General features: G+C 37.0%; 1 protein-coding gene across 9 annotated transcripts in view; it reads left to right on the top strand.

The window, feature by feature from the left end:
* Positions 1-22,447, top strand: part of NHSL1 (NHS like 1) — a 135,537-nt gene extending 113,090 nt beyond the window's left edge. For 6 of the 9 annotated variants that reach the window (XM_072408960.1, XM_072408961.1, XM_072408968.1 and 3 more), the window contains 6 exons: positions 2,637-2,764; positions 8,445-8,631; positions 12,162-12,293; positions 13,203-16,382; positions 16,656-16,785; positions 20,273-22,447. In XM_072408960.1, the coding sequence (XP_072265061.1) occupies positions 2,637-2,764; positions 8,445-8,631; positions 12,162-12,293; positions 13,203-16,382; positions 16,656-16,785; positions 20,273-20,972 (4,457 nt within the window). In that variant the 3' untranslated portion in view covers positions 20,973-22,447. Of the gene's footprint in view, positions 1-2,636; positions 2,765-8,444; positions 8,632-12,161; positions 12,294-13,202; positions 16,383-16,655; positions 16,786-17,883; positions 17,936-20,272 lie in introns of all 9 variants that reach the window. The other 3 variants (XM_072408963.1, XM_072408965.1, XM_072408969.1) reach the window with 2 other exon arrangements.
* The last annotated feature ends 4,272 nt before the right edge of the window (positions 22,448-26,719 follow it).

Genomic DNA, 26,719 nt, shown 5'->3' with positions numbered 1-26,719 from the left:
ACCATGAGCTAATGAGTTTTTGTAAAAGGTTTTATTGCTTTATTATACCCCTAAAAAAAATCACCACACCTGCACAGACATGCCCCTTTATTCATTTTCATTAATTTTGTTGTGTTACTGGCTGTCCCAAGTATATGATATAAAGGTACCAATGACTACACATTTTTCAACTTAACCACTTCAGTCTCTTGAAGACCAAACTTTATAATGGTAGTTTGGATTGCATACTCTAGTTCTTTTCCTTAATTAACATAAACAGTGCTGCTACAGCCTTAATGGGCATGACTTTCTATTAAAACATTCCCATGTGATTTCCCCAGACCCATGACTGTGCAAAATCTATAATTACAGATTCTACATGCAGTACCAGCTGTTGGTGGAATCTGATATTTTAATGTTAATATTTAGATATGGTGGTAATAGAACGGCACATTCAAACATGTTATTAGTAGTCATGGGAGAACCTCCTTTAGAAATTGTGAAATTAACCTAAATTCATTTAAAAAAATATATTAATCAAATTTAGTCTGGAGGGGACTGCATATGTAGGGCATGACTTCTCTTTTTCATCCCTGTACTAGCTGGAAAAAGGGATTTAAACATCAGAGGCACTAGCCTTCCTTTATATTTTATGCTGACATCAATGCAAGGAAATATTTCAAGAACAAAAGTCAAACCTTGTATTACAGTAACTCGTACAAAAGCCATTTGCCAATATTACTGATACTGATAATGATATGACAGGGAGTATTTCTGACTTTATGAAATGCATCTAAGTCCCTGTAATGTATTTGTCCCTATACTAAAGTAGCATTGTTAAAAAGAGGTCAGGGGTAACATATTTCTCTCATGACAGGTTTACTAATACCAATATACTAATACAGGAGGGTAATGGGCACCATTTATTCCATGGAAACATAAACTTGCAGTTTGATAGATTCTACCAATGTAATGCAGCCTGAAGTTGCCTCCACTACCCTGTGATTTTAGGAGCACAAAATGTAGAATGTGTGCCCAAAAGAGCTAAACATACTTTTCTTTCCTATGAATGGCATCATTTAGGTTGCAAGTACACAAGTGGTGGAGACCAACTAAGCGCTCATGCATAATAGTCCAGCTGCCCTGTTCCCTAAAGCTAAAATTGAAGAGTCTGTTCTTTCATGTAAATTCTGAACTCATCTCTGCATCTGCTGAGTTAGATCTGTAAAACAACATCTGCAATGCAAATCTAGGTAACACACAGGAAGATGTCTTTGCATGGAGGATATGCATTTGCAAATGTGTGATGTTTTGTGGTGGTCTCGAATTACTGATCTTTGTATGTACAGAAACATAGAATATAGTCACATTAACAGAAAGATTTCAACAAATTCACAGCAGATTTTTGTTGAGTAACATAGAAATTCTTAAAGACAAAACTATTTAGGAAGGCAAAGAACATGTTACCTAGCAATTCTGTTCCAGTGGATTTAGGCTTCATGGAGTTTATTTGTAGAATCCACTTGTTAGATTGTATTATGAAATAGAAAAATACTAATATTTAAAAAATCTTTTAAGTTGCCTTTTCTACTCATCCTATTCCTTTGAAGTATACCATGTTGACTATTGGTAATACCATAATCTTTTGTCATTGTAAACTTGGAACATGTTGTTTTCCAGTCTTTTATTTTGTATACCTTGAATGTTTCTGTCATGCCAGCTCGATTATCCCCTCAAGGTGTACTTCCGTAGAGGGCCGGGAATTTATGTAGCATCCACAAGCAATTGTGACATTGTAAACCTTCTCATTACCTAGTCCACCTGCATGCTTTACAAAGCTCCAAACCTACATCCCTGAAAAAACAAAATTCTACACTTTAAGCTTTTCAGGGAGGAAGTCTGGAATATAAAAGGCCGGAAACTGAGTGACTAATCACATAGGATATTATTCAGGGCTAAACACAAGCATAGTTTGTCAGAAGTGAGTTAACATGAACCCTTATACTTAAATTCAGTATCACTTACTGATCTTCATGAATGGGTCAATAGGAAATACAAATGCTGGATAATTATACAAAGAGCCTATTCATTAAGTGTCCAACTCAGTTACTTCAGACAGATGTGATGACCTAATGGATTGGATTGAAGTTAATAAGCGCTTTAGTGTGTTTGATTTAACATTCGTTCAAAAATGATTCAGACATCTAGTACATGTTATATGTAACGTTTACTGGAAGTTGAACAAAGGTGTGTATTACATCTGATTGAAAAGGAAAGCCTTAAGCTATCTTTCTATAAGATATACCTGAATATATAAAGTCTTATTTAATGTGTAAGCACAATGACACTAGTAATTACTGTATAAATTTGTATGTATATCCTCACATTGCCTAGGGTGTAGAAAACTACTTCAAGGACCTGCTTATCAACAAAGAAGGCCATATGTTACTCTATTACAAAAAACATTGAAGTCTTACATTGGCATCAGAGCAGAAGAATTACTCCAAAATGCATTAGGTCTCCTGTACCTTAGTTGGCATTTTCATTTATCTAATGAAATTTCTTGGTGGCTTGTAGTAGTTGTGATTATGTTAAAGAGAATATTTGTTGCTATAATGAGGTTGGTAACCCTGATTTATATGTACTTCCTTAAATAGAATGTGACAAGCTCCGAAGGGATGGCTATCGCAGCTCCCAGTACTATTCCCAAGGACCAACATTTTCCTCCTCTCCAGACATGGTTTGCACAAGCTATACAGAAGATGATGAAGAATACAGTCGAAAGGTATTATAGTCAATGGTTGGTTGTAACATTTATCAAATATGTTAAGTGAAATCTTTGGCTAAAATCTGTGTCCATAATTAGGTTAATACATCTTCCATGTACACTGATAAATCTGTTACTGTGGTCACACACAAATACAGCCCAAAGAGAGACAAAGCACTTATCTCCATTGGGGACAAGCACTTACCCCTGAAGTTAGTCAAGACTAGCTATGAATAAGGAATAACATTGAAGTGCAGCCTAATTTTTCAGTGTGGGTTAACACTAAGGGATGGGATTACTCCTGTGTTTGTGGTGTCTGGAATGCACATCATATGCAGGTTAGCAGAATGCTATTGTTTTTAATTGAACCTGATGGTTTAGAGGCTGTGTTTAACCTGCTTTGCGTTACCCTTTATTTATTTACACATAGTATGACCCATTGAGGTGTATTTAAACTGCAGAATGGACTGCTTATTTTATTGGCTGACATGACCTTTGTGAATTTCACATATCCCTCATTTTAAAATAGTTTTATTATCATGAAAGAATTCTTTGAAGTGCTTTCATGATGCACATCTGAATTATTGGAACACCTGTGCTGTGTGTGCAGCTTTTTCCAGAATGTCATCTTTACAAAGATGTGTAGCCGATGAATGAGAGCTGGGGGAGGGTGTGATGGGAGGATAGAAGAGATTTAGGTTGGAAATGAACAGGCAGACAAGCTTATGGAAAGCATTTTAAATCTCTATAGGTGCCTCTGCTGTGTTAATTTTCCTGTTTTTCAGTCTGCCATCTTCCAGCTTTAGTTCCTGACTGGTGACAGATGGGAGGGTTAAGCATTGTACATAGTTTTATCACTAGAGCGTCATTTGTAGCATGATTTTTTTCCATTAGGGTAAATTAACCTCAGAAAGGATGAACCATGTGCAGCCATATGCATGGTTGTCTTTTGTGCTACATTGTCAAAAGCCACAGCAGCAGATCCCAAACACCAAAAATAGATCAATAACCAGAAATTATTCTGGCTTCTTCCTGCTAATTGCAGTTCCTATCAGTTGAAAGGAATAGAGGCCTAGTTACATTAGTCTCTGAACCTGATCAGTTATTCTCTAGGCCAATGTTTCACAGGCCCATACCCCTTGAAATAACTTTCAGGTCTTTAGAGAACCTCTGCTATAATACCTAAATCCATAACTCACAGTACATTAGTGTGGCGGTCAGTAGGAAGGATTCCTCTTACATTGCTGGCCAGTGTTGACAATGCCACCCTTACAGGTAGCCACAAAGATCATTGGTGTCACCCTAACTGAACTGGGAGTCACAAATTGCTCATTGCTCAAGGAACCCTAGCAACCTCTGGAGGAAACCTGTATTGAGAAACACCGGTCTATGCAATGTAACTAGTAGTTTGATATTCACACACTGAAAATGTGATGCTTAGCATATTTTATATAGCATTGTCTCTGGCATGCTTTTACATTCTTTCTCTTCTCCACGCAGTCTAATGTGTTAGGATGCATCTGTCAATCTTGCCATAGTGTATGCTGTTGCTTGGTGCCCTGGAACATTAAGGTACAGAGGCAGTAGATTAGACACACCTAATCAGATGGCTGTATGAGCTGTAGAATTAGAAAATCAACAATGCTTTTATCTTTCCTATAATATTCCCACAAAATTAGTGTAAAGGGCCACTAATCCCCCAAAAATCATTGGTCTTAAAATAGTAAAGTATGTAAATAATTTTTTACAAAGAGTAGGTCTTATGCATTGCATGAATTGTAAATGAGTGGTATACTCACCTTAAACAGGAGTATTTAAACACATAGCATACAAAAAATGCATTAGAAAATGCTTCAGATTTCAATGTGCATTTCTTCTGGCTTAATGTAAAAAATCTAGTTTAAAAATGGCAATACCGTTTTACAAATAGGACTCCCAACAACCACTTGTAATTTTAGATTTATGTTGAGATTGGCTAAAATGTCACAATTGTCACAAGAAAAGTCACAATAATCACACATATAACAAATAAATCTTTCTGGCCGTCCTTTATTGTCAGTCATTTTGGCACTGAATATTTCACACAATGGAATAATACTTTAGTAATCAAACCCAAGTGTTACATTCCATTCACATACTACACTAAAAATCCAAGACAATATTAGAAATTTCTTTTCAATCTATGACTATTTGTATTTTAGGTTTAGTGGTCCTTTAATATTAAAAGCATTGCATAGTGACATTTACTCTGCATTCTGATCCTGTCGTATATTTTATCATGGATGCACTGAAGTGAGGCATGACCAGTGGTATGAATTCATGAAAAATATTTTTAAAAAATCCCTGTCAAGCACAATCACTTTGTGTGTTTGAGACATGTGACCTGTGTAATAGTCTGTGGTCCTATACTTTATATAGTCAGGAAACATAGATGCAAACCCTAAAAATATTTATATTTGCCATCATCGTTATTATAACATCTTACTGAAATCATATCTGTCCTTTCATTTACCTGGTGTATCGTAAAGGATGAAAGGAAGAATCTGATTGGATGTGGATTATATTTTTTTGATGCGAAATCTGCTGCAGGATCAGATTACAGAGCAAAATACATTCATAGTCATTTACTAATGAATTACCATTCATAGTCAATCAGTTAAAGACCAATATTCATTTGATAGTATTGTTCTAGTAACATTGCTGTGCTTGTATTTAGTAGTAAATATAAAAATTGTAATGCTTAATACCAACATATTAGTTATGAAACTATCCCTTGGTAATCCTCAATAGTCTAGCAAGGATTTAGTCAAATGTTATCTCTAGTTTCTGGAAGTACGAGCTGTTTCAAAAAGTTCTGTTCACAAGTGGTATGAAATGTGGTAACAAAATGGGAATGCATAATTGATTAATTTGTAAATGTATTTTTTCACTACATATATCCATAAATCCAGGATAACTGTAAAACAGGGAGTGGAATCTTAATGCTATGTTTAAAAATATTTTTACACAATTTCAAAATCCAATTTTTTTTAGTAAAGTGCCAAATTTAGTAAAATGTGCCAAATTAAATAAATGAATATCATGTGACCTCATATGGTAAATTCAGATACAGGGGAATCGTGAATACTATTTGATATAGATTGCCATTTCCAAGCAGGATACAATCATCCATACATTGCATTTACAGAAAGAACTGAATGACTAGAATTTGTGATTAAAACATTTAGCATTGTTGATTCACATTAAGAATGCCGGCAATGTGTTTTCTGTCCCATTCCTTTGGGACTACCATCCGTGCACACTTACCAGCCTATTCACAGATGTTCTCTATATTGAAGTATGCGCCTGCTCCTCTACTTGCTAATATGGAAAGCCTGTACTATTGGCCAACCTTCAATAGGAGAGTTGAACTGTGATCTGTGACCTATATTTTTCAGCTGGAGCATAGTGCTGAAATCTTACAGCGCTGCGTAATATGTTGGCGCTATATAAATCCTGTTTAATAATAATAATAATAATAATAATAAATCTGTACTAGACAGCTATGTGCCAGCAGGCAAACACCAGAGACAAGACAGGGACACAATTCTGGGCTGCCCTGACTAGTCACACAGAATAACTCTGTCTCTATGTCATGTCAGGTACCATTGTACTATATTGTGGGCCTTTTCTTCCAAATCCATTTTTTTAAGACTTATCGCATATAGACACTCCGATATTCATTAGCTAAAGGACGAAAAAATGTTAAATCAACCAGTATGCTAATTACACAAGTTTGGGTGGGTTGTACTAGGCAAATATATTGAACAATGCTTGCACACTTTGACTTGTAATTGTAAAAGCTCTCAGAAAGCATCTAAGAGAACAGTGCTCTCTGCTGGTTTACAAATGTAAGGTCAGACGCAGTCAGCTTTTTTTTTTTTTTTTTGTTTTCAGCTTGTCTTAGCTTGTAAATGCTGGGAAACTTTAGTTTAAAGCAGCCGTTGTGAAATATGAATGAATAATGACAGGTCTAGCTAGAATGAAAATTTTACCCATTATATCACTGCTTGATGCTTTTTTAAAACATGCTAAAAGCTTGTTTAAAATCTATGCCACCATAAAGATCTGAATTTAGCCATTCTAAATTGGAGCTGATAGGTGTTTTAAGGGCTTTAGATATTTAAAATGTGTTAAAAAGCTTTTTAAATATTTACAGAAGCGGGTGAGCATTTAGCAGCTAGGATTAAACAATGGTGTGTTAGGACTTTTTTTTTTATCCAGCAGTTGTATCCTACAAGTCCTAATTATAAAGAATATTATTAGGACATTACTGTTCACCTTATACTGACTATCAATTGACTAGTGTAATTCTTCCAATGTCCTGTATTCAAGATGCGTGTGGTTTTTCACACCAAATGTATTTAAAAAAAATGTATTTAAAAAATGCCTATGGAAGAAAATGGTATAGAAAAAATAGAGCAGTTTTATTTGTCTAAAAGCATTGTAGTAAATTTTGCAAAGGTGATGATGTCCTGCATCTCGAATACTGTCTCCATCTGTGCATTACAGAAGCCAACATGTGCAATCAGATTTAATAAGCAAATGCTGGAACAGCTACAAATCCCAATACTGCTGACAAAACACCTCCTTATGTTTAACATCACAGAGCATACTCATTTCTTTCATTATTGTGAATACAATCATTTTATGTGAGATTGCTATATTAACGTTTTTTCATTTAACAGTGATTAAATTGTTCTCCTGTTTTCATGTAGACATTTAATCAAAACAGAGCATCAAAGATCAATAAAATTGCTTGGGGTACACAACTGTCTATTAACTCAATACCAGGTCTCCAGTCCTGGTTATACATTGGCTAAGAGTTTTTACACCTCACTTTTTCTTTTTTCACTAGTGGGTCTACAACACCTAGGAAGTGGATTATGTGAATAGATTGGTTTGTGGGCAGAGATAAGCCATTGTGGCTTTTAATCTGGAAGAGGTACATTCAGATAGTCATATGAGCCTTTTAGATATTTCTGCTTAATGGTATTCAGTCCAGTGGCTGTTTATTCAGACTTGTGAGCTTTGTTGTACTTTTCACAAATGTTCAGGCCTTTCACAACTACATTCAGGCCAGCGGAACCTAGATCCATATGACTCTATATATTTTATGCCACTTTATATTAGATAAGACAGCTAGTTGGTTTATTAAATGCAAACAAAAAAACAAGAAATGCTGATACTGGAGTATCTTTGTAAAGGAACATTTCACCATGTTTTACAACATGTTAGATTGGGTATTTTTGTAGTAATTGGAAATATTGTAATAATGTTGTATTTTAAATACAGGGAAATCCAGTAAACTAAAAAATCTTTTTAATACCATAGCAGGCAACATGAATGGAATAAATGTAACTCAGTGCTCAACCCAGAAATTTTTTTAAGCCGGGTGGCAGCCCCTGTATTGTGACCAAACTCTTTAGTAACCACCCAAAAACAGCCAGGTGGGTGCTGAAAAGTGCCGGGTGGTGCGCCCAGCTAAAAGGGCCTGGGGAGAACCCTGCAACTGTATGACTGGATGTTATTAGGTACAGAATATCTTCCTTTACTTGCTTTATACAAATAAATGAACGGTAAAGCTACATTCTTATGAATACCAGCTTACTTGCTCCTACTTTGGTAGCTTAGCTAACAGAACCCTATTTTATTTCAGTTTTCAGTCTCTTCAAATGAAGAAGAAAGGCTTCTGACTGGGAAGAGACCTAAAACCCCAGTTCCTCATGAGTTCTCTGACACACACACCAACTGGACCAAGTCACTCCCACTACCCACTCCAGAAGAGAAAATGCGCCAGGAGGCACAAGCAATACAGACTGATGTGGTGCCCATAAATGTTACTGGTACGAACATTATTTTCCTATTACATGTATTGTCATATTCCTTTTTACATCTTCTTTACCTAATTAGTCTAGCTGGAAGTGAATTTGCTTTGTTTATTAGTCAAATGTAAAACAGTGATTTCAGATCTAATACTCACCATATATGAAAGAACAATCTGAACATTGGGTTGAATAGGAACTACTGTACTAGCCATAGGTAGTGCAATCGGCATCAGCCAATGAGAGTGCAGCATTTCATGACATAATAAGTGTACATAAAGGTTATAAAGGATATTTATGTTCTAAACCCCTTGTAGCTGATATCCCATTTTAGACACAATAATTTTAAAACACATAGCTGTGCCTGATGTGTCTTTTCTAAGGGCCTGAACTAATTTTCCACAACCACTTATCTAAACATTTCTGCATCTAATTACTTACTGGTGATACAACATTCCGAGTAGGAAGCAGCTTTCATATGTTGTGCTTTTATATAATAATCACCCTGCCTGGTTTTACTGCACACTCCAGTTCAACAATATGTGAATTTGAAAGTTTTAATGGACTCTTTGTGCTTACCGTATATTACTGTTCACACACAGCAACAGCAAGGAGCTAAAAAATAAAATAAAAGGAAGGCTGGTACACATAGGCTTTAGGCAGCTTTCTTAAATTTCTTTTGACTCCTGAAAGTGGTTCATGAACAATCTGACAGCCAAGCAATTAGCATTTTTGTGTTTTGTATTCTGACAATTCACAATTAGGTCCCAGGCCTGTGTAATAATTAAAACCTTGCTTTAAGAATCATAGGACAAGGAACATAGAAATCAAATAAAACTCACACACAAGAAGCAATGAAAGAAAGGAAAACACACACATTGTTTTGCCCTGTTTTCACTAAAGGGACACAGTATAGAAAGGATAGAAAATAATAGAACAGAATAGATAGAAACAATGAACATTCAGAACGATTTGATAAGGTGTAGGAAAAGAAAACCCAAACTAGAGACTTTGCCCATAACAAGCACTTCATTTCATTAATAATCATTTAGTATAATATATATGTAGCATAGAAAAAAAAATGACAAAATGAATTGGTTGTTAAGGACAACACATTCTAAAGAGAATCCCCCTGCTGCAAACATAAAGATAATGGGTTCACAAGGTTTTTACGGGTCAGTAGCATTCATGATTGGAATGTGGAAATGCTTACAATGTAATTGTCAAAGTGCACTGATACTTGTGTGTCTAATTAGTATATCTACTTTTCTGGGTAACACAAAATACTCACATGGTCACTGTAAGCTCTGTTAGCTACAAATACACATATTTTGCACTCAAATGGAGAAGAATTACACATGGAAGGGATGTATTTAGAATTCCTGTTCATTCAGTAATAGACAATGCCATGAATTGATCTTGGGAGTGGTTTTAATAATGGGGGAGGGTGACAGCTGTGAAGCATGGGAAGTCAGGCCTTGTGTGTGTGTTCATTCTGTAAGACCTGGGGCCAGCTGATACAAAGCCAGAATGTAGTGAATAATGTATTTATCCTGCCCAAGACACCATACTACCATATTATTATATAAGATGAAAGAATTAGCCCTGTGAGAAAGGTAAAAAACTGGATCTGGTTATGAATAATATTGGCATTGTTTACCATTTCACAACCCATTAGGCATATTTTCTTATATTAAGGTTCAGCATTATAAAATGTATCTTTTGTAGGATATTGACAGATTTAATATTATGTTTGTTATGTTGAGAATGAAGACCTACCATGCAGGCTTACATTGTGGTATGATGTGGTGACATGTCTTATCTCAGTAATTTGGATCTGCATTGGTCATTTAAAGATATTGAACTTGTTCTAATCTTCTGTCCAAAGAAATAACTGTTTTAGCTGAATTGCTGCAACGGATCGAATTCAGATTCGCATTACAGAATGACGATTGGAGATTGATCCATTAGTTTGAGTTCTCTGATGGATTTTTTTTAATCTTTGACAGTTTTATATACATCAGGAGACTATAGCTTGTTGATTGGAGTTATCAACTGCTACCGGTCATCTCTTCAGTACAGGGATAAAAATAAGTGGTTACTGCACACTTTCCATAGACATCAATAGAGAAGGCAAGGATTTGAATAATTTGTACTTCTCTATCACGTCTTATTTTTAATCTGTTAGGCTTCTATGACCTTTGTTTGTTGTTTTTCTCTACACGCCGCATTAAAAGATTAATTTTTTTTTTTTGGAAAAATGATACTTAAATGCATGAAAAAGGAACATGTGTTAGTGCACCCTAAGGAACTACAAGTCTCAGCCAGGTCTGCATACTACCATCTGTTTGACTACGCTGAATCTTGTATATCCTGATTAACTGGTGGTTAGCATATAACTCCTGCGTGCTATGGGAAATTGTTGCTACTGCTGCAAATGAAATTCATTGACAGATGCTTTCCAAGGACTCCTAGCATAATGTGTGGGCACCAGAATGAAGCAATACGTAAAACATTTTTCTTTTCATGATGGCCTACCATACATTTTAAAACTACTGTAGCTATTGGCACATTGCAATTCTCCGGTGTTTCTGGTCATATGCATGCTTCGTTTATGGTGCTTGATGTTACTCATTGCATGTTTTGTTCAACACACTTAATTAAAAAGAAGTGACCAGGTTTAAAGTGAATACAAGAGGCTTATTAAAAATGCATGTATGAATGGGTATTAAACTGCTGCATGCATGGTTGTATTGCAGCTCAGGTCACTGGACACAGACTGACAGTTCTGTTATTAATCTGTTGTTGAGCTTTCTTACAAACTTTGGTACATGCTGTCACAATAATGGTATTTATACTGCAAGCATTCAAATTTATCTTATGTCTAAATACACAAGTGTCTGTGTTGCCCGTAGAAAATACTGTAGGAGACAGCAAGGGAGGTTAATAAACAACCAAAGCAGTTTCCCCCAACTATTTATGATAGCTTTAATAAAAGAGGTCCAGAATGTAGACAGGGTTCTGGTTTCTATGAATAGTCAAAGTCACTCTTCCCACAACTACTGTGGATTCAGAAGAACCTATAGCTGTCACTATCGGTACTCAGAAAATGCTCACACACATTGTAGAAAACTCAACACAAAACTCTGGAACTTACATTGGTGGGTAAGCATGCAGAAAACTCCCAAGTGAACCTGGACAAGTCAAGAAATGATAGCAGGAAGATCACAATTTTTGAAAATTTAATATACCTAAGAAACTAGGGGTTGACTCATTTGACCATGCTCCACCTAAAATAATAAAAAAACATTTTGAAAGGCAGCAATGCTTATATTCAGCTGTTCCAGCAACACATTTGATTTGCAGTTTGGACACCTTATTGTGACAAAGTGTACTGTTTTCAATGTATGCCTCTGCTAAAAACATTTACTAACATCATCATTCATTAATACCTTCTCTGTTATTGCCTCAATAATTTAGAGGTAACCGATGCATGATGTTAGAGTGCTTGGAATTAATGTTGCCTTGCTTGTTCTACTACTCTGTATCAGGGGAGAATTTCGACCGCCAAGCCAGCTTCAGGCGGTCTATTATTCACACAGACACTGTGGTAAGACGTCCAAAGAAGGTCAAAAGGAGAAAGACCATAACAGGCGTTCCAGACAACATACAAAAGGAGCTAGGTATGGCTCATCAGAACTGTATTCCACCAGCAGCATTCATCCTCATTGCTCACCACTATCAACATAATTACATATGCCGCCAACCATTAAGCAATACAGTCTGATAGCCTTGTGATTGTTGTAAAGTTGCTTCCAGTCTTGGTAAAGGGGAAAATTTACTAACTACTTACACTGAGATAGGTCACTAAAATGTTGTACTTACATCTACTTTCCTGTTGTACTGTTTCTGACCCACATTAATCCCTGAATTACAACTAATATCGACTATACTGAATGCCGCTGAACTGTCTGGCTATGTTCTGCATTAACTGTGCTCCATGGTACTGTGGAAAGGCAGAACATGAACCTACCACATACTACCCTCATGAAAGCAGGGTTGTCTGTGTGGGTTTAACCTTACTGTAACTTATCCTAAAACTGGCATTATTTGTAATTGTATGTGTTGAGCATGAGGTGATAGTTGCTGCTTTGTGTGTACAGAAGTAGTCTGTAGCAATATTTGGTATTTGGTTGTACCCATTGTTCATTAGCTTTGCAATGTTGCTGTTTTTTAGTCCTTTACTTTCAGTCTGGAATGAAGTAGTCAAAATTAAATCAATGTAATCGGTGGCAAATAATTTTACATGTTTTCTCTGCATTTATTTGAACAGACCAATAAATCTGCTATACCTAAAGATTTTGGATGTTTTTTTTTTAACCGCACAATCTTTTTACCTGCATTATTTTGCATGATGTAGTTCTGCTACTAACATTTCAATCATTACCTGATTAATTTTTAATTGGTTTGTTAAATGATATTGCTTCATTTAACTTTGTGCCTTTTAAATTGATCAAAAAGTAAAAGTATCATCAGGGTTTGTTTATTCTTCATTTGCAGATCTCCTAATTGTTTTTATTTTGTTCCAACAGCAAGTACCGGGCAGATAGGTTTCAGAGGATATTCAATGCACATACCGGAGAACTATAATGCACTGGACAATCTGGAGCCATTTCCCTCACCTTCACAGCACTCTGAAACCAGGGACTTCAGCTGCCAGACTGAAGAGATAAAGATAGTACCTCCTTCAGTTCGAAGAATTCGAGCCCAGAAAGGACAAGGCATAGCAGCTTTAATGTCTAATTCTTCTGGAAACATGTCCACCCTGAGTGACCCTGCAGGATGTTCTCTGCGACCTAATGGTGATCTAAATTTCCGCAGTTTACCAAGGACAGGGGCTCGGGTCTGCTTGCATTCCCTTGAGCAAAGAACAGACAGCTCCAACAGGATAGAAGATCCTTTTATTACATTGCCTCGTCAGCTAAGCAAGTTGCAGGTGGATGACAGTGTAATACACCTGAGGAATAACAAAACCGGAACACTCCCGAGGCCAAAATCCCAAGAAGTTCGTGGCTCAGAAAGAGAAGCTTTTTCAAACCCAGCTTGTGTGGTTTCCCCACATGCAGCTTACTCCACAAGTGTCATCCCCAATGCTATGCTGTCCTCCTCTTCAGAGTTAATTGCCATTAACACCTCTCAAAGCGGTGGACAGTTGGACAGTAAACCAACATCCCATGGCTCATCTTCTCAAAGTAAAAATGTATCTAAAGAGCTCAGTGTTAGCATTAAGGGTGATCACCGCTTCTGTGATGCTAACTGGAGTGAAAACAGTTCATTGAGACATTCACAGACCTCAGATGCACTATCCCCAGGTGCCATGATGATCATTAACTTAAGTGATCATGTAATGTCTCCCAACAATACAAACCGCATGAATAATGGTCCACAGACTTACAAAACAAATGCTTCTTCTAGTAGCCATCCAAATGACAGCGATACACACAGTGAATCAAGCTACTCCGATGGCCGACAAAGAAATGGGAGCATAACCAGCAGCATTAACAGTGCAGACCAGTGGCCATGTGAAACTAGGGACAACAACAGTAATGTTTCTTTACGGAAACCATCATCCGCTGTCTCTGGTTCTCCTATTAGTAATATGAGCACTTGTAGTTCAGACAGGAAAGCCGACTCCAGCTCACTTTATTCTCTAGACCATGATGGCTACTACACTTCAATGCACATGGATTCAGGAATTGGGTCAGGTAACCAGAGCCAACACAATAGCATTCAGAAAGGTACTCAGAACCAGGATGATAGGTCAAGCTATAGTGACAAATCTCTTACGCGCAGCATATCTTTAAAGAAACCAAAAAAACCACCTCCCCCTCCCTCTAGGACAGACTCTCTCAGACGTCCACCAAAAAAAGACCTCCAGTCTAATGGCCAGGTGCTCAATGAAAAGCTTATTGCCACTCTGCAACAATCATTACAGCTGAACTTGAAGAGTAAAAGTGGCAGCTCTCCATCACAGAGTCCATGCAGTGACTATGAGGATCCTTGGGTGCTTCGTTCTCGCAGTCAGAGCACAGTAAGTGCAAGTAGTAGCGGATTGTCTGCCACAGCTGCCAATATGTACTCTATTTGTCCTATTACTCCTTCTCAAAGTGAGACTAGCAGCATAAAATCTGAGTATGCTGATCAGTGGACCTATTACATTGATGAGCAGCCAAAATCTATATTGCACTCCCCCAGGAAATGTGCACATTCTTCTGAACAACAAATACAAAGTCGTTTATCCAAACCAATTAACTCATCTCCCGAAAAGCCTTGCAGAGTCACTTCACCTTCTAGTGGGTATTCAAGCCAATCAAATACCCCAACCAACCTAACGCCTGTACCACTACTCTTGAGAAGTATGTCTCCAGGAGCTGGAAAAAATAAAGTAAAGCCCAAAGTGCCTGAAAGAAGATCTTCCCTCATCTCTTCAGTCTCTATTTCTTCTTCATCAACTTCTCTTTCATCAAACACATCAGACTCTGCACAGCAGACTATCAGAAAAGCTACTATGGTCTTGACATCTTCAACACCCCCTCTTACACCAGAACCTCCCCCTCCACCCATGATAAATGTGGTTAACAATGATACTTTGCCTCCATCCCCAAATTTCCCACCTCCACCTCCAGAGGCAACAGTTTTCCTATCACCCAGTGACAATCTGTGGCTATCACTTCCAGAAAATACTGAAAAATGCACACGAGAGACTTGTCCCCCACCAGTTCTTCCCCCTCCCCCTCCTCCTCTTCCCACATTGCACGTCAAAGCTTCACCTCTCAACACAGAAACACTAAAAATGAAAAATGGGCTCTTGTCTTACAGAAATGACGACACTAGGTTTGGTAGTCCACTAACTAATTCCCCTAAAAAACAAGAATTAATAGGTCCAATAGCTCCTCTTATTACAGCTCAGGCACTTCAAATGGTACAGCTAAGGTCTGTTAAAAAAGCATCACAACCAGAAGCTGAAAATATAGCTGAGCAGGTGCTACAGCCAAAACTTCAGCATGAAACGTCACCCTTATTTTCACGGCCATCTTCAGTGCCATCTGTCTCTTTAGATCTCAGTTACAGCGAAAGCATCAGAGAAAATCAGAATGTGAACTTGCAAGATGAGCAGTTACAATACTCAGATTCTCCCAACAAGTCAGCTAGATTTACTACTGCTCAAAATACGAACACCGAATGCAGAGAAGAGGAATATCAGGATTCGTTGCACAATGGAGACAAAACTATGTTGTCCAAAATGTCATCACCACAAGCGAAAGCAAGTACTTCCCAAAGTCCTCCAAATGCATCTCCCAACAAGAAGCCTCCTCCTGTTTCAAAGAAGCCCAAATTGTTTCTTATCGTTCCACCTCCGCAGCTTGATTTGGCAGCAGAAAAAATAGCTCAAGTCAATGAAAATGTGAGAAGCATGCCAAAAGCCTCTGAGGAGGATTCTGTGAGCGAACATTGTGAGGAAGTAAATGGTCGTATAGCAAGAGAGAACAGTTCAGAAGAGTCTGCGAGTTTGAAGTGCCAAACAGAAGAGACTGTGCCCTCTTTTAAAGTTGCAGAGGACATCACAATTTTTAATCTGTCTCCAACTCTGGAAAGTCCAAATCACCAGGAAGAGGAGGACCAGCCTACAATGTCTGATGAGGCCAGAATCCCAGATGGCAAGAATGAGAGCACAAATTGTGACCAAAAAAAAATTCAGGAAGACGAAACTGGTAAGAGAAGTCATTTTACTGCCTTAGTTCCTAAAAAGTGTGTATATGTATGTGTATATATATATATATATATATATATATATATATATATATATGTTTAAATTTCCCAAGTGGTTCACTAGCATGATTTGTTCAAGCAAATGACAACTTCAGAATGCACAAATGGGCATCTGTAATGGTCCAAGCACTTTATTTTATTAGAAACTGTGAAAGAATCTCTTTACAGTATAATTTTGCCACAACAGTTGAATTTTAATTTTGTTCCTTTTATAGCTGATGTTTTTGAAACAAATACTGCAAGTTCACCCCTCCTGCAGACCAATGACAGATTCAATGGCAGTGAAGAAAAATTAACTCCAACTAGGCCTAGGACTACTGAGGATCTGTTTGCAGCCATTCATAGGTAAGTCAGATTTTTAGCATTTATGTAAGTAAAGATATAAATATCTATTCTTTTTTTTCCATAACTCATAACAAATGATATATAATTTTTCCATATGTTTTTTGTGTTACGTTTTCCAGTTGTGTTTGCTGTTATGTATGTTAGCTTTATTAAGTTTTTACATATGTTATTATTTAAAGTTACACCTTTTGTATGTCTGTCGGATTAATACAAATAAATCAAATTGCTAGACACTTCATGAAAATGTATATCTTATTGATAGATATAAGGTTCTATGTAAAGGCTTTCCAATTTCAATTGACAATTGCCACCCCCCCTCTCCCCCCAAGTTTGTAATTCCAGTATGAGTTGGCACGTACACGACTGATTGGTGTATTAGAACCGTTCACATTTAGCTAGTACCTCTGCCAAGAACTTTTTCACCTCTTGTCTACTTCCATGGGATACCTCTTTGAGTTAACATTTTATTCTTTAGCTATTTTTTAATTCTTCAATTCATTTAAAAATTGATACACGGATGAATCTTTAATATGTATACTGACAAATCTTCAGAATTTGAAAAATATATTTATACATAGGGGATGATTTGCGAATGATGGAGCAAAGGTGGAATTTAAGCATGGCATTTGATCAAGGGTCTGGCAATCGTAAAAAAATTCTAATGCCAGGAGCATCAAGTCAATTTTTGTGCCAGTTTTATTATTTTGTATTTAACAATCTTTTGGACAACATGTTAAACTGAAGTCTGCTATTAAGCAAAATCACTAGTATACATCACAAGTCATTTGTACACTACCAATGTGTAGTCATCTGGCTTGTCTGTTATGTTTCTTAGTATGTAATTGGAATATCTGGCTGTTCTCCAAGCAGAATCAATAACACACTACATCATAGCACTTCCTATGTTCATTTCTGTATTTATTTTATACAAATTGCAACTGTTACGTGTATGATCCTGTGTACAAAATGCCTTATCTGTAGCTAATGTTTATTATACATGTCTCTCTTTTATTTTTCCCTTTTTATCTATTGATACTCCCTCCTTTCAATTACCACTGTCAATACCCCCCTCTACTCTCTGGTGGTTCTGTAACACAGTTTTGGACAGAATGTCAACGCCAATGCCTCTTGGCAAGCGTGGCTGAATCTGGCAAGTAAAAATATACACAGGACCCATACTTCTTGATGTATGACCAGTGTTGAATTATTGTATGTCTGATTCATTCCACGTCATCCAGAATCCCTCTGTTATGACATTGTGGACCTAGTTGTATTCCCCAGACTAGTCTGTACATGGGAACATCTCCACTCATTATTCATCATGCATTTGCTGTAGAAAAATTTCAGGTTTTACACATTTTCCCTACCATGCAGATGAATTTTATTTGAAAAGTATGTTCCCGCAATATGTTTTGTTGTTACTGTGCAGTTCTATTTAGAGGAAAACAAACAGCTGAATTTAGTGAAGTGATGTTGTCATGTAAATGTATTCAAGTGAACTGCCTTTGTTTATTCATTTAAGGTCTAAACTACACTAAAACATTATTTAACTGCTTACAGTTCTGCCTAAGGCAAGGTGCACAGGTGCAATAGTTCTCGTCCAATAATCAGCTCAGGGCTGATATTGGAAGAGAATCTTGTGTGTGTACAGTCCATCGTCCGAACGTCCGTCTCGGTGGATCCACAGACGACGAACGATCGTAATGGAAGGGGAGCGGGAGAAAGCGCAGCAGGGTGCCACTCCGTCGACCACTGTAGTCCACGGAAACTATGCTCGTATAAAAACATCTGTAGGGAAGAAGTAGTGGTGGTGGGGGGGGGGCACCTATTATTTGGCAGATGTTTCAATAGGTCTAAGGGTGGAATAGTGTATGTTTATTTATTAAACTGCACCAGGCAATTGCAAACATCAACAGTATAGTTGGAGAAATTACAGTTTCTCAAACATTGACTAAACCATAATGTTACTTCATCAAGAAAATATAATAATAAAAATATTCTGACATTTAATAGATTACATTCACAATATTATTAGGATGAGTGCTAAAATAATTTTTTTTCTTTTAAATCTATTTAACTTTGGTTTTATCAAAACTTATAAGTGTAGTGTGTAAAAGAGTGTAGTGTGTATTTCTTAACACACTATATGAGTTTTCCTTTTATGATTTTTAATGAATTAAGCACTCTTAACTTGTGATGTTAAGTGATAATTACAATGGGAGTACAGCTTACTTTAGTGCCTTTGTTTCATGTAAAAGTCCACTAATCTCTGCAATGAAGAATACTAAACAGTATAGAAATCCACTATTCTGTTCACTAAGAACAAGAGTAATGTGCTGGTCCTATTATAGGTTTTAAAGTGCATATTTCAAGCAAGAAATATAGACAATGGCTTACCCCCTTATAAAAATAATACCGGTAGTTGATTTATGCTCTAGCATCTTCAGAAAAAGACTGAAATAAGCATGCAGCAGATGAAATCAGAACTCTTGATTTGCATACTTGTCCTGTCTCTGATTTGAAAAGCTTTAGGGAAGAGGGTCATCATATTAGCCAGGCAACTAGAATTTCTTTCTTAAAAGGTTTCCTTTAAATTTCAATGAACATTATATTCAGAAAAATCGGAGAATGAGAATTTATCATTTGAAATGCCAGGTCATGGTATGAAGAAAAAAATGCAATACAAGATGGTGGCAGTAAGGTTCTGTGTATCTTTTAGGGTCCTGTGAGTAGAGCTAAAGGTGTATGCAAAACCTTTGACAGAAGCTGGTATGTTTTACAGTCCAATGACTTGATGTCTTTAAAATATCTAAAGCTCATAGGTGTGTGTGTGTAGTGTGTGTGTATATATATATATATATATATATATATATATATATATGGATTGTCTTTCTGCCTCCAAAACAAAAAAGTATTTTTCTTGTATTTATAGTTTAGCACCATTGTGTGGTGTTTACCTGATAAATAGGTCTGCAAATTCAGCATTAAGCCAAATGAGGACAACAATAGTGTACCATACGAAAATAAGTGAAACAATATAAACGAGAAGCATATCCTTAATCTTTCTCTGTTCTATTTATTGTAATAGGAATTTAACAGCAAAAAGTGTATGGGCAGCAGAAACAGTTTCTATTCTGACATGTATGATTCATAAAGCCTGTAAAATAACAGACTGATCTTTGATTATTGAAATCTGCGGACAGACTATGTTTGTAAGAAATGGGGGACCCATCCTCTTTTCCTGTTCACTGACCTTCACACATGCAGCTATTCTTTGTAATGTATATGACGCTCTGGTATTCAAAATAAAATGGCAGAAACTGTTACAGATATTATTGAAAATAAATAAAAATTATTCTCTAAATGAAACTGCACTTTCAACATTAAAATTTATATAATGGCCTTGTTGTAAATCTGCAGATATCGTAGCTCATGATGAATAACTTTTGCTGTTGCTGCTATTCAATATTTTTTATCTTATTTCTAGATCCAAAAGGAAGGTTCTTGGTCGCAAGGATTCTGATGATGATCGCTGCAGAAATCACTCACCTTCCCCACCAGTCACACCAACTGGAGGAGTCCCAAATGTGAGCTCCTTTAAGCAGTCCGGAGCAATACAGAGAAGTGTCCGGAAGTCCAATACCAGTAATGATAGCTTCAAAGCTCTATTACTGAAAAAGGGAAGCAGATCAGAATGTGGATTCCGTATGTCTGCTGCGGAAATGCTGAAGCACACTGACCCCAGGTTTCATAGATCGCGATCAGATTCATCCCCGGAGCTGCCAGACAGTCCAACATTGAATTCCCCAAACAAGAATAAAAGAGCACAGGAGGAATGGGCAAGGAGTGAGGGAATAATGCCAAGAAGCATGTCAGTTTCTGGGACTAGGTACAGCCGCTCCAGAACACCACCATCTGCAGCCAGCAGTAAATACAATGTCCGGAGCCGCCTTCAGAGCAGTCCAATGACAGTGATTTGTGAAGGGGAAGGCGAGACAGCCGATGCTGTAGAAAATAGCTGTACAAAGACACCACTTATGAGCACAATGAGCCTGGACAGGTTTCAAAGAGCTGACTCAGAGCTGAATGACTCTGTTGGTGCTGACAGTCCCAATTTCAGAGTTCACATGGACTTGATGAGTAGATTTTCAGATGTCAGTCCAAGCAAAGACAGTGACTCCTCATAAGCAAATAGCCGAAGGATGCTAATGGGTGATGTGTTGTAAAATGTATCAAGCAAATCCCTGAAAAGCTGAAGAAATGCTATGGTCACAAATGCAATGTTGCACATTGCCATGCACTTGGTGTCTGTACAGTAAATGCTTTAACATTGCGGCCTCTGTGAGTTAGCATTTAGCGGGATTGACTTTGTATGCAGAACCTGCAAGACAGAGCGGTGAAACCAAAGTTGGGAAAGAGATCTAGAACCCCAATGCCTGCATTGGAACGTTAACATAAAAGGGAAATAGCTGCCAAGAACATGCATCAGGCATGAGGTAATGGGTTGGATATGCTGTCTATATTTAGGGTTATAAAACATCTACTTAACAGGGTATAATGGGTCATAGGTGCACTGCTAGCTTGACTTCCTCTGGCCACCAACCAGAACTTCTTACACTGAGTGCAATTAGTGGGATGGTAGTGGGCTTGACAAACTAACCCAATCAAATTGCTGGTTTATGATTTCTTTGGTACTGTTTTTCTCTTCCGGGTTTATTTTTCTTTTCTATTAATATCGCAGTTGAGTCACCTCTCTTGAGTATTTTCAGCTGCTGTGCAGCGGTACAAGCCTAGATTTTACTTATGTAGAAAAAAAATGCAACATAGAAAACATTAAATATTTAATCAGCCAGTATATTATTGTCACCTCCTAAAATTTTTTAAATGCAAATACATATTGAAGAATGATTGCAAGAAAAGGACCCTACATGATGCTGCAGTGACCTGCAGTGTACGCTGCTGCATTACTGGTTCATGTAGGTACAATATAAGGGTTTTGTTATTAAACACTACGTTGTTCACTTGTTTCCATTTTCAGACTGTGTACTTGCACTACAGAGATGTTTGCGTAACCGAATATTTTAATGCTTGACATTCATTTTAAAATGCTGACAAAGATAAAAAAAAACAATGAATGCCAACGTTTCTTATCTAAAAATGCTAAATTTTGGTTACCAAAGAATAGTTTTCATTTTGTTTTAGTTCTAAAAAGCAATTTGCCTGTACAATTTCTTAACAATTTTTACATGTGGAAAAAGGCATTTTACAATTTGAATGGTTTCTTTTGTACTGTTTTATAGCATAATTTTGACGTCTTATGTAGTTTTTATATTATTTGTATATATTAGGACTTCTAAATCCTTACTTTTTAACCTGTGTTTAAAATTTGTACATTTTTGAGAATTTTAGAAAGAAAAAAAAAAGAAAAAAATATGTAGTTAACTCATGGCTGCTGGAGGAGGTTGCACCATTATGCAAGGTGTGGTGAAATCCCCTGCAGCAGAGGCTACATAATGCTTAATTTATTTCAGTACTTCAGTGACATGTGGCTGTAACCCTCAACCTTTGTAATACTGTAAACATTCAGGGGCCTTCGATTTACTAGACAATGACAATGCTGTGACTGTGCTTCAAATAAAGCAAGGCTGAGAAAACAAAAAAAGTCTTTTGTGTCTATTTGGAAAAAAACTATATTGGATTAAAGCTGGGCTGCAGAAATTTTGTCAAAAGAGGCAAAAGGCTCTATGCATATGGCCACAAGGCATTATTCTGAACTCTGTGCCCCTCTTGCATGATTTCCCTCTGGCATCATGGCTCTACTTCTGGAACCTGGGCACCCTTTTGCCAATCTACTGGTTTGTAGAAACATAACCCTGTTATATGTGACAGTATGATCCCCTTTGGTTATATTAGGTCAAATATATCATTCCAGAGCAAAAGTATGATATCCTCTCAGAGAGGAAGCTCTTCGGGGCAGGACCCTTTCTCCCTCCTGTGTCATTGTCTGTACCTGTCAGTCATTTGCAACCCCTATTTAATGAACACCACTGTATAATATGTAGGTGACTTTTAAATATTGTTTACCAGTAATAAAATCCTTCAATAATACAGCACCATGCAAGTGAACAGGAGAAATTCCTATTCTGCTGTTTATATTATGAGTTGCGTTTGTTGTCCATTTATTAACTTTTGATTCAGAGCAGTCTATTATTGGACCAGTACTTTCTATTTCATTTTTTCACAAAGAAATGTGCCACACTGCGTTACAACACACATGGGTTCTGAATCATTCAGTGATAAAAATGAAGCTTCTAACACATTCCTTGGATTTGGTTTCCTACAATAGTAGAACTTCTATCCTTTACCAGCAGATGGTGCTGTGTATTTATAAATAAAATGATCTTAAAAAGAAGAAACATGCTGTGACCTGGATTTATATAACCTCTGCAGGCAATAGCCATGAGTCACTTACTGTCAACACATCTTTAACATAATCATTCTTCATTTTCACCTAACCAAGTGTCGTATTATTAATATATTAAACAGGATTTATATAGCAACAACATATTACACAGCGCTGTACATTAAATAGGGGTTGCAAATGACAGACAAATACAGTCAGTGACACAGGAGGAGGAGAGGACCCTGTCCCAAAGAGCTTACAATCTATGAGCAATCTCTGTAGCATAACTACAAAAAAAAAGTTTGTGATACTTTACCCTGCATAGTTCACCCTGGAAAGTTTGCTGTGGGTGCTTTCATAATCACCAGTGACAGCTGACTAGTATTTCAGTTCTCTAATATTCACTTCTGTAAATACTTCTTGTCTAAGGCCCATTTCAGACTTGCAGTCAACCTCAGTGATGTACTACATTCTCAAGTGTGCTCCCATTCAATTGTATGGGAGTATTGGGGACCACTGTGTGCACACAGTTGTGCTAATGTTGCAGCTGCTGTGGATTGGGGTCCGGTTTCTAGAAGTGAAATGAAACTTCTGGCCATGTGGTTGCTTTTCAGTCTCTGAAGGAAAAAACCATATCACAAACACAGGGGGAATGTGTGCAGTTGCATTACTTTCAGTGTGGTTTGTTGCTCCTGGGCACAAAACAGCATTTTGCTGTGCAACTGGGAGCAGCTTAGTCCATTATTTGCAACCACAAATGTAAAAGGGGGCCTTACTCCTCAAATTCAAATATTGGAAATTTTCATTAGGTTATTCTCAGGCCTCAAGCTGCTACAATTAGTCCTACCTTCACTTACAACAGTGGCACCATCAGTTGAGACCAGAAAAAGCTAAATGTGGACCTAAGCTACGTACACACATCAGATAATGATCACCTAAGACAAACGATTGTGCTTGCCTCCAGTGAAAATCTGACGTGTACACTACTCCCCTGATGTTGTTCATCAATCAATGGACTGATGAACGACTGATCAGGCATGATCACTGCATATCTATAGATGAAAGCACAGCAGGGGTTCCACTTGCTCTTCCTCTCTATTAAACCGAACTGTGTTTACAGTGCTCATTCGTTCATCCATCACTGGAACGACCAAAAAACATTGTTTTGATTGATGGAAAGTCATATATATATATATATATATATATATATATGTGTGTTCATCTGACATCTGTATGAGGCTTCAGAGTTGGGAAAAACTTTAATCCCTTCTGGCTGCTTGTGCACATACAAGAGAGTCATAAACTATGGAAAAATGATGGTAAATGCTCATAATCTACTGCTATTACGGGTGAATCTGGCAGTAGAGTCTTTTCAAAAATTTTTGAACAGAAACACTTTAACCAAATACATAGCTGCACATGTTCTGCTGCAAGAAAATTGTACATAGTAAGGTTGAAAAAAAGATAAAAGATAATCAAGTTCAACCACTGGGGAAATAAAACATACTAGAAGCCAGCATATTTTAGATAAAACTACATATGCATAGTTGCCCCAGAGGAAGGCAAAAAAAACACTTTATAATCCCTGGTTCAATTTACTCCCAACAGAGGAAAAAAATCCTTCCTGATTCTGTGAGGCAATCAGATGTTCCCTGGATCAACTGTCCCTGGTCTCATTGCTTTTTAATTTGAATACCCAGTTATATTTGCTGCTTCTAGAAAATCATGCAGCTTTTTCCTAATGCAATCTATGTCAGTAAGTAATTCATAGTGTGTACAAAACCGAAAGAAAAAACTTAAACAAAAATTGGCTAAAAATATATTTTTGAGCAAAAAATGATATACACTATAAAACATACTATGTAAAAGTTTAGTTCTACTTAGTATGGACTTCTGGACATTCACCCTGCGTCTGATCAAAGGTTCATTCTGACACCCGTATGACTGCGTTACCACTTGGATTGGTTTCTGTGAACATTTGGACTGTGCCCAAACTTTGTTCTGTCTATTTTCTTACATAAATACTATATATACATATATACATATTTTCTTACATGATATTTACATATCTCTACACACGATTCTCACAATGCATCAAAGTAATATGGCTATATGATACATCACTTTATGGGCAGGGCATTAAGACTTTCATTAGAACATTTTCCACATGGCCAGATGAACCTGTGTTACTTTTTAATAGCTGCTCATGTGAAGAATTACAATCTTTTGTATATGGTGTACTTTTAAGTAAAATACAGAAAACTAACTCCTTATTTTTAATATAACACAGCAATATGATTATTCTTCACATGATCAGCTAATTAAAAGTAACTTTAAGGTTACATTAAGGTAACCTGCAGCAAAAATATAAACTGCTATAGGGTATGGTAAAACAGACACTGTGCTGCCATTATTTTTAAATGGCAACCCAACATGGAGTTACAGTAGTGAGCAGTTTATACTTTTGCTGCAGGTTACCCTAATGCCAAATAAAGCCTAAAAAAAACTTCAAGGATCCATTCTCTTCTTTGCTTTGGATCATTACAATAATGTACCTGCTTTGAACAGGCTTGCCAGGACAGGAAAATGTACTTGCAATATTTTTTCAGAAGCATCATACCACAATACACAGCAGTGTTATCATGTAACAGAATGCTACAATACAGGTTGTTGAGGAGGAACATTGGAGTTTCTATGTTCTATATGCAATGGCACTGCAGTACACTATGCATGTGCTATGTGTTACCACAAAAAAAAAGAATAAACTAATTTTTTATATTTTTTATACGTGTGTGTACATATATGTAAAACCTTGGATGGAGGCACTTTAGGTTACTGAGAGACACCATAACTCTAAGCTCGTTCCCACTGCTGCACTGCACAAGACATGCATTGGTGCACTGGGTTATCATCCCAAAGCCCTATTCATCTGTTTTCCAAACAGACAGAATGTGGAAATGTGAAAAACAGCCATTTACATGTAAATGTAATTGTGTAAAAAATATACATTTTTTAAAATAAAAAACAAAAGTTTGGGATGGTATCAATATGCAATCAGTCTTTGTGGCTGTTATCATGATTCAGGGTGATGTGGTTATTCAACAAATTGGAGTTTTGACGTTTAATATTTATGCTGCTTTTTGTTGCCTAGTAGTGACACTGGAAAAACCAGTCTGCGGAACAAATGTCTAAAAAAGAGGCTGGGTAAAGAAACAATACACACCTATTATTATCAGAAGGGTGGGGGAGGCCTTTGTGCCCTATCTAAGGTTAGCCAAGTGTACAAGTCATACAGTTGTGGTTTTAAATTACAGCTCTGTGCTAAACTGGGTTAAGAAGTATTTCAGAAAAAAAGAGAACCCTGCAAATATAGAGTTCAGGCAGATAGAGGTGACTGGACATAACTGCAGCAGTCTCCCATAATTTCTTGGTATGGCTATATCACAGGACATTCTGACAGTGACATCTCTGACACTTCCCATTTTACTTAATGCACAAAGGGCCCCTGTTCTTGGCCTTGTTGCTTCCTGA

This window comes from Pyxicephalus adspersus, chromosome 4 (assembly GCF_032062135.1).
Source record: "Pyxicephalus adspersus chromosome 4, UCB_Pads_2.0, whole genome shotgun sequence".
Classification (NCBI taxonomy): Eukaryota; Metazoa; Chordata; class Amphibia; order Anura; family Pyxicephalidae; genus Pyxicephalus; species Pyxicephalus adspersus.
Note: the sequence above shows the minus strand (reverse complement) of the source record. Positions and strands in the feature narration are given on the sequence as shown.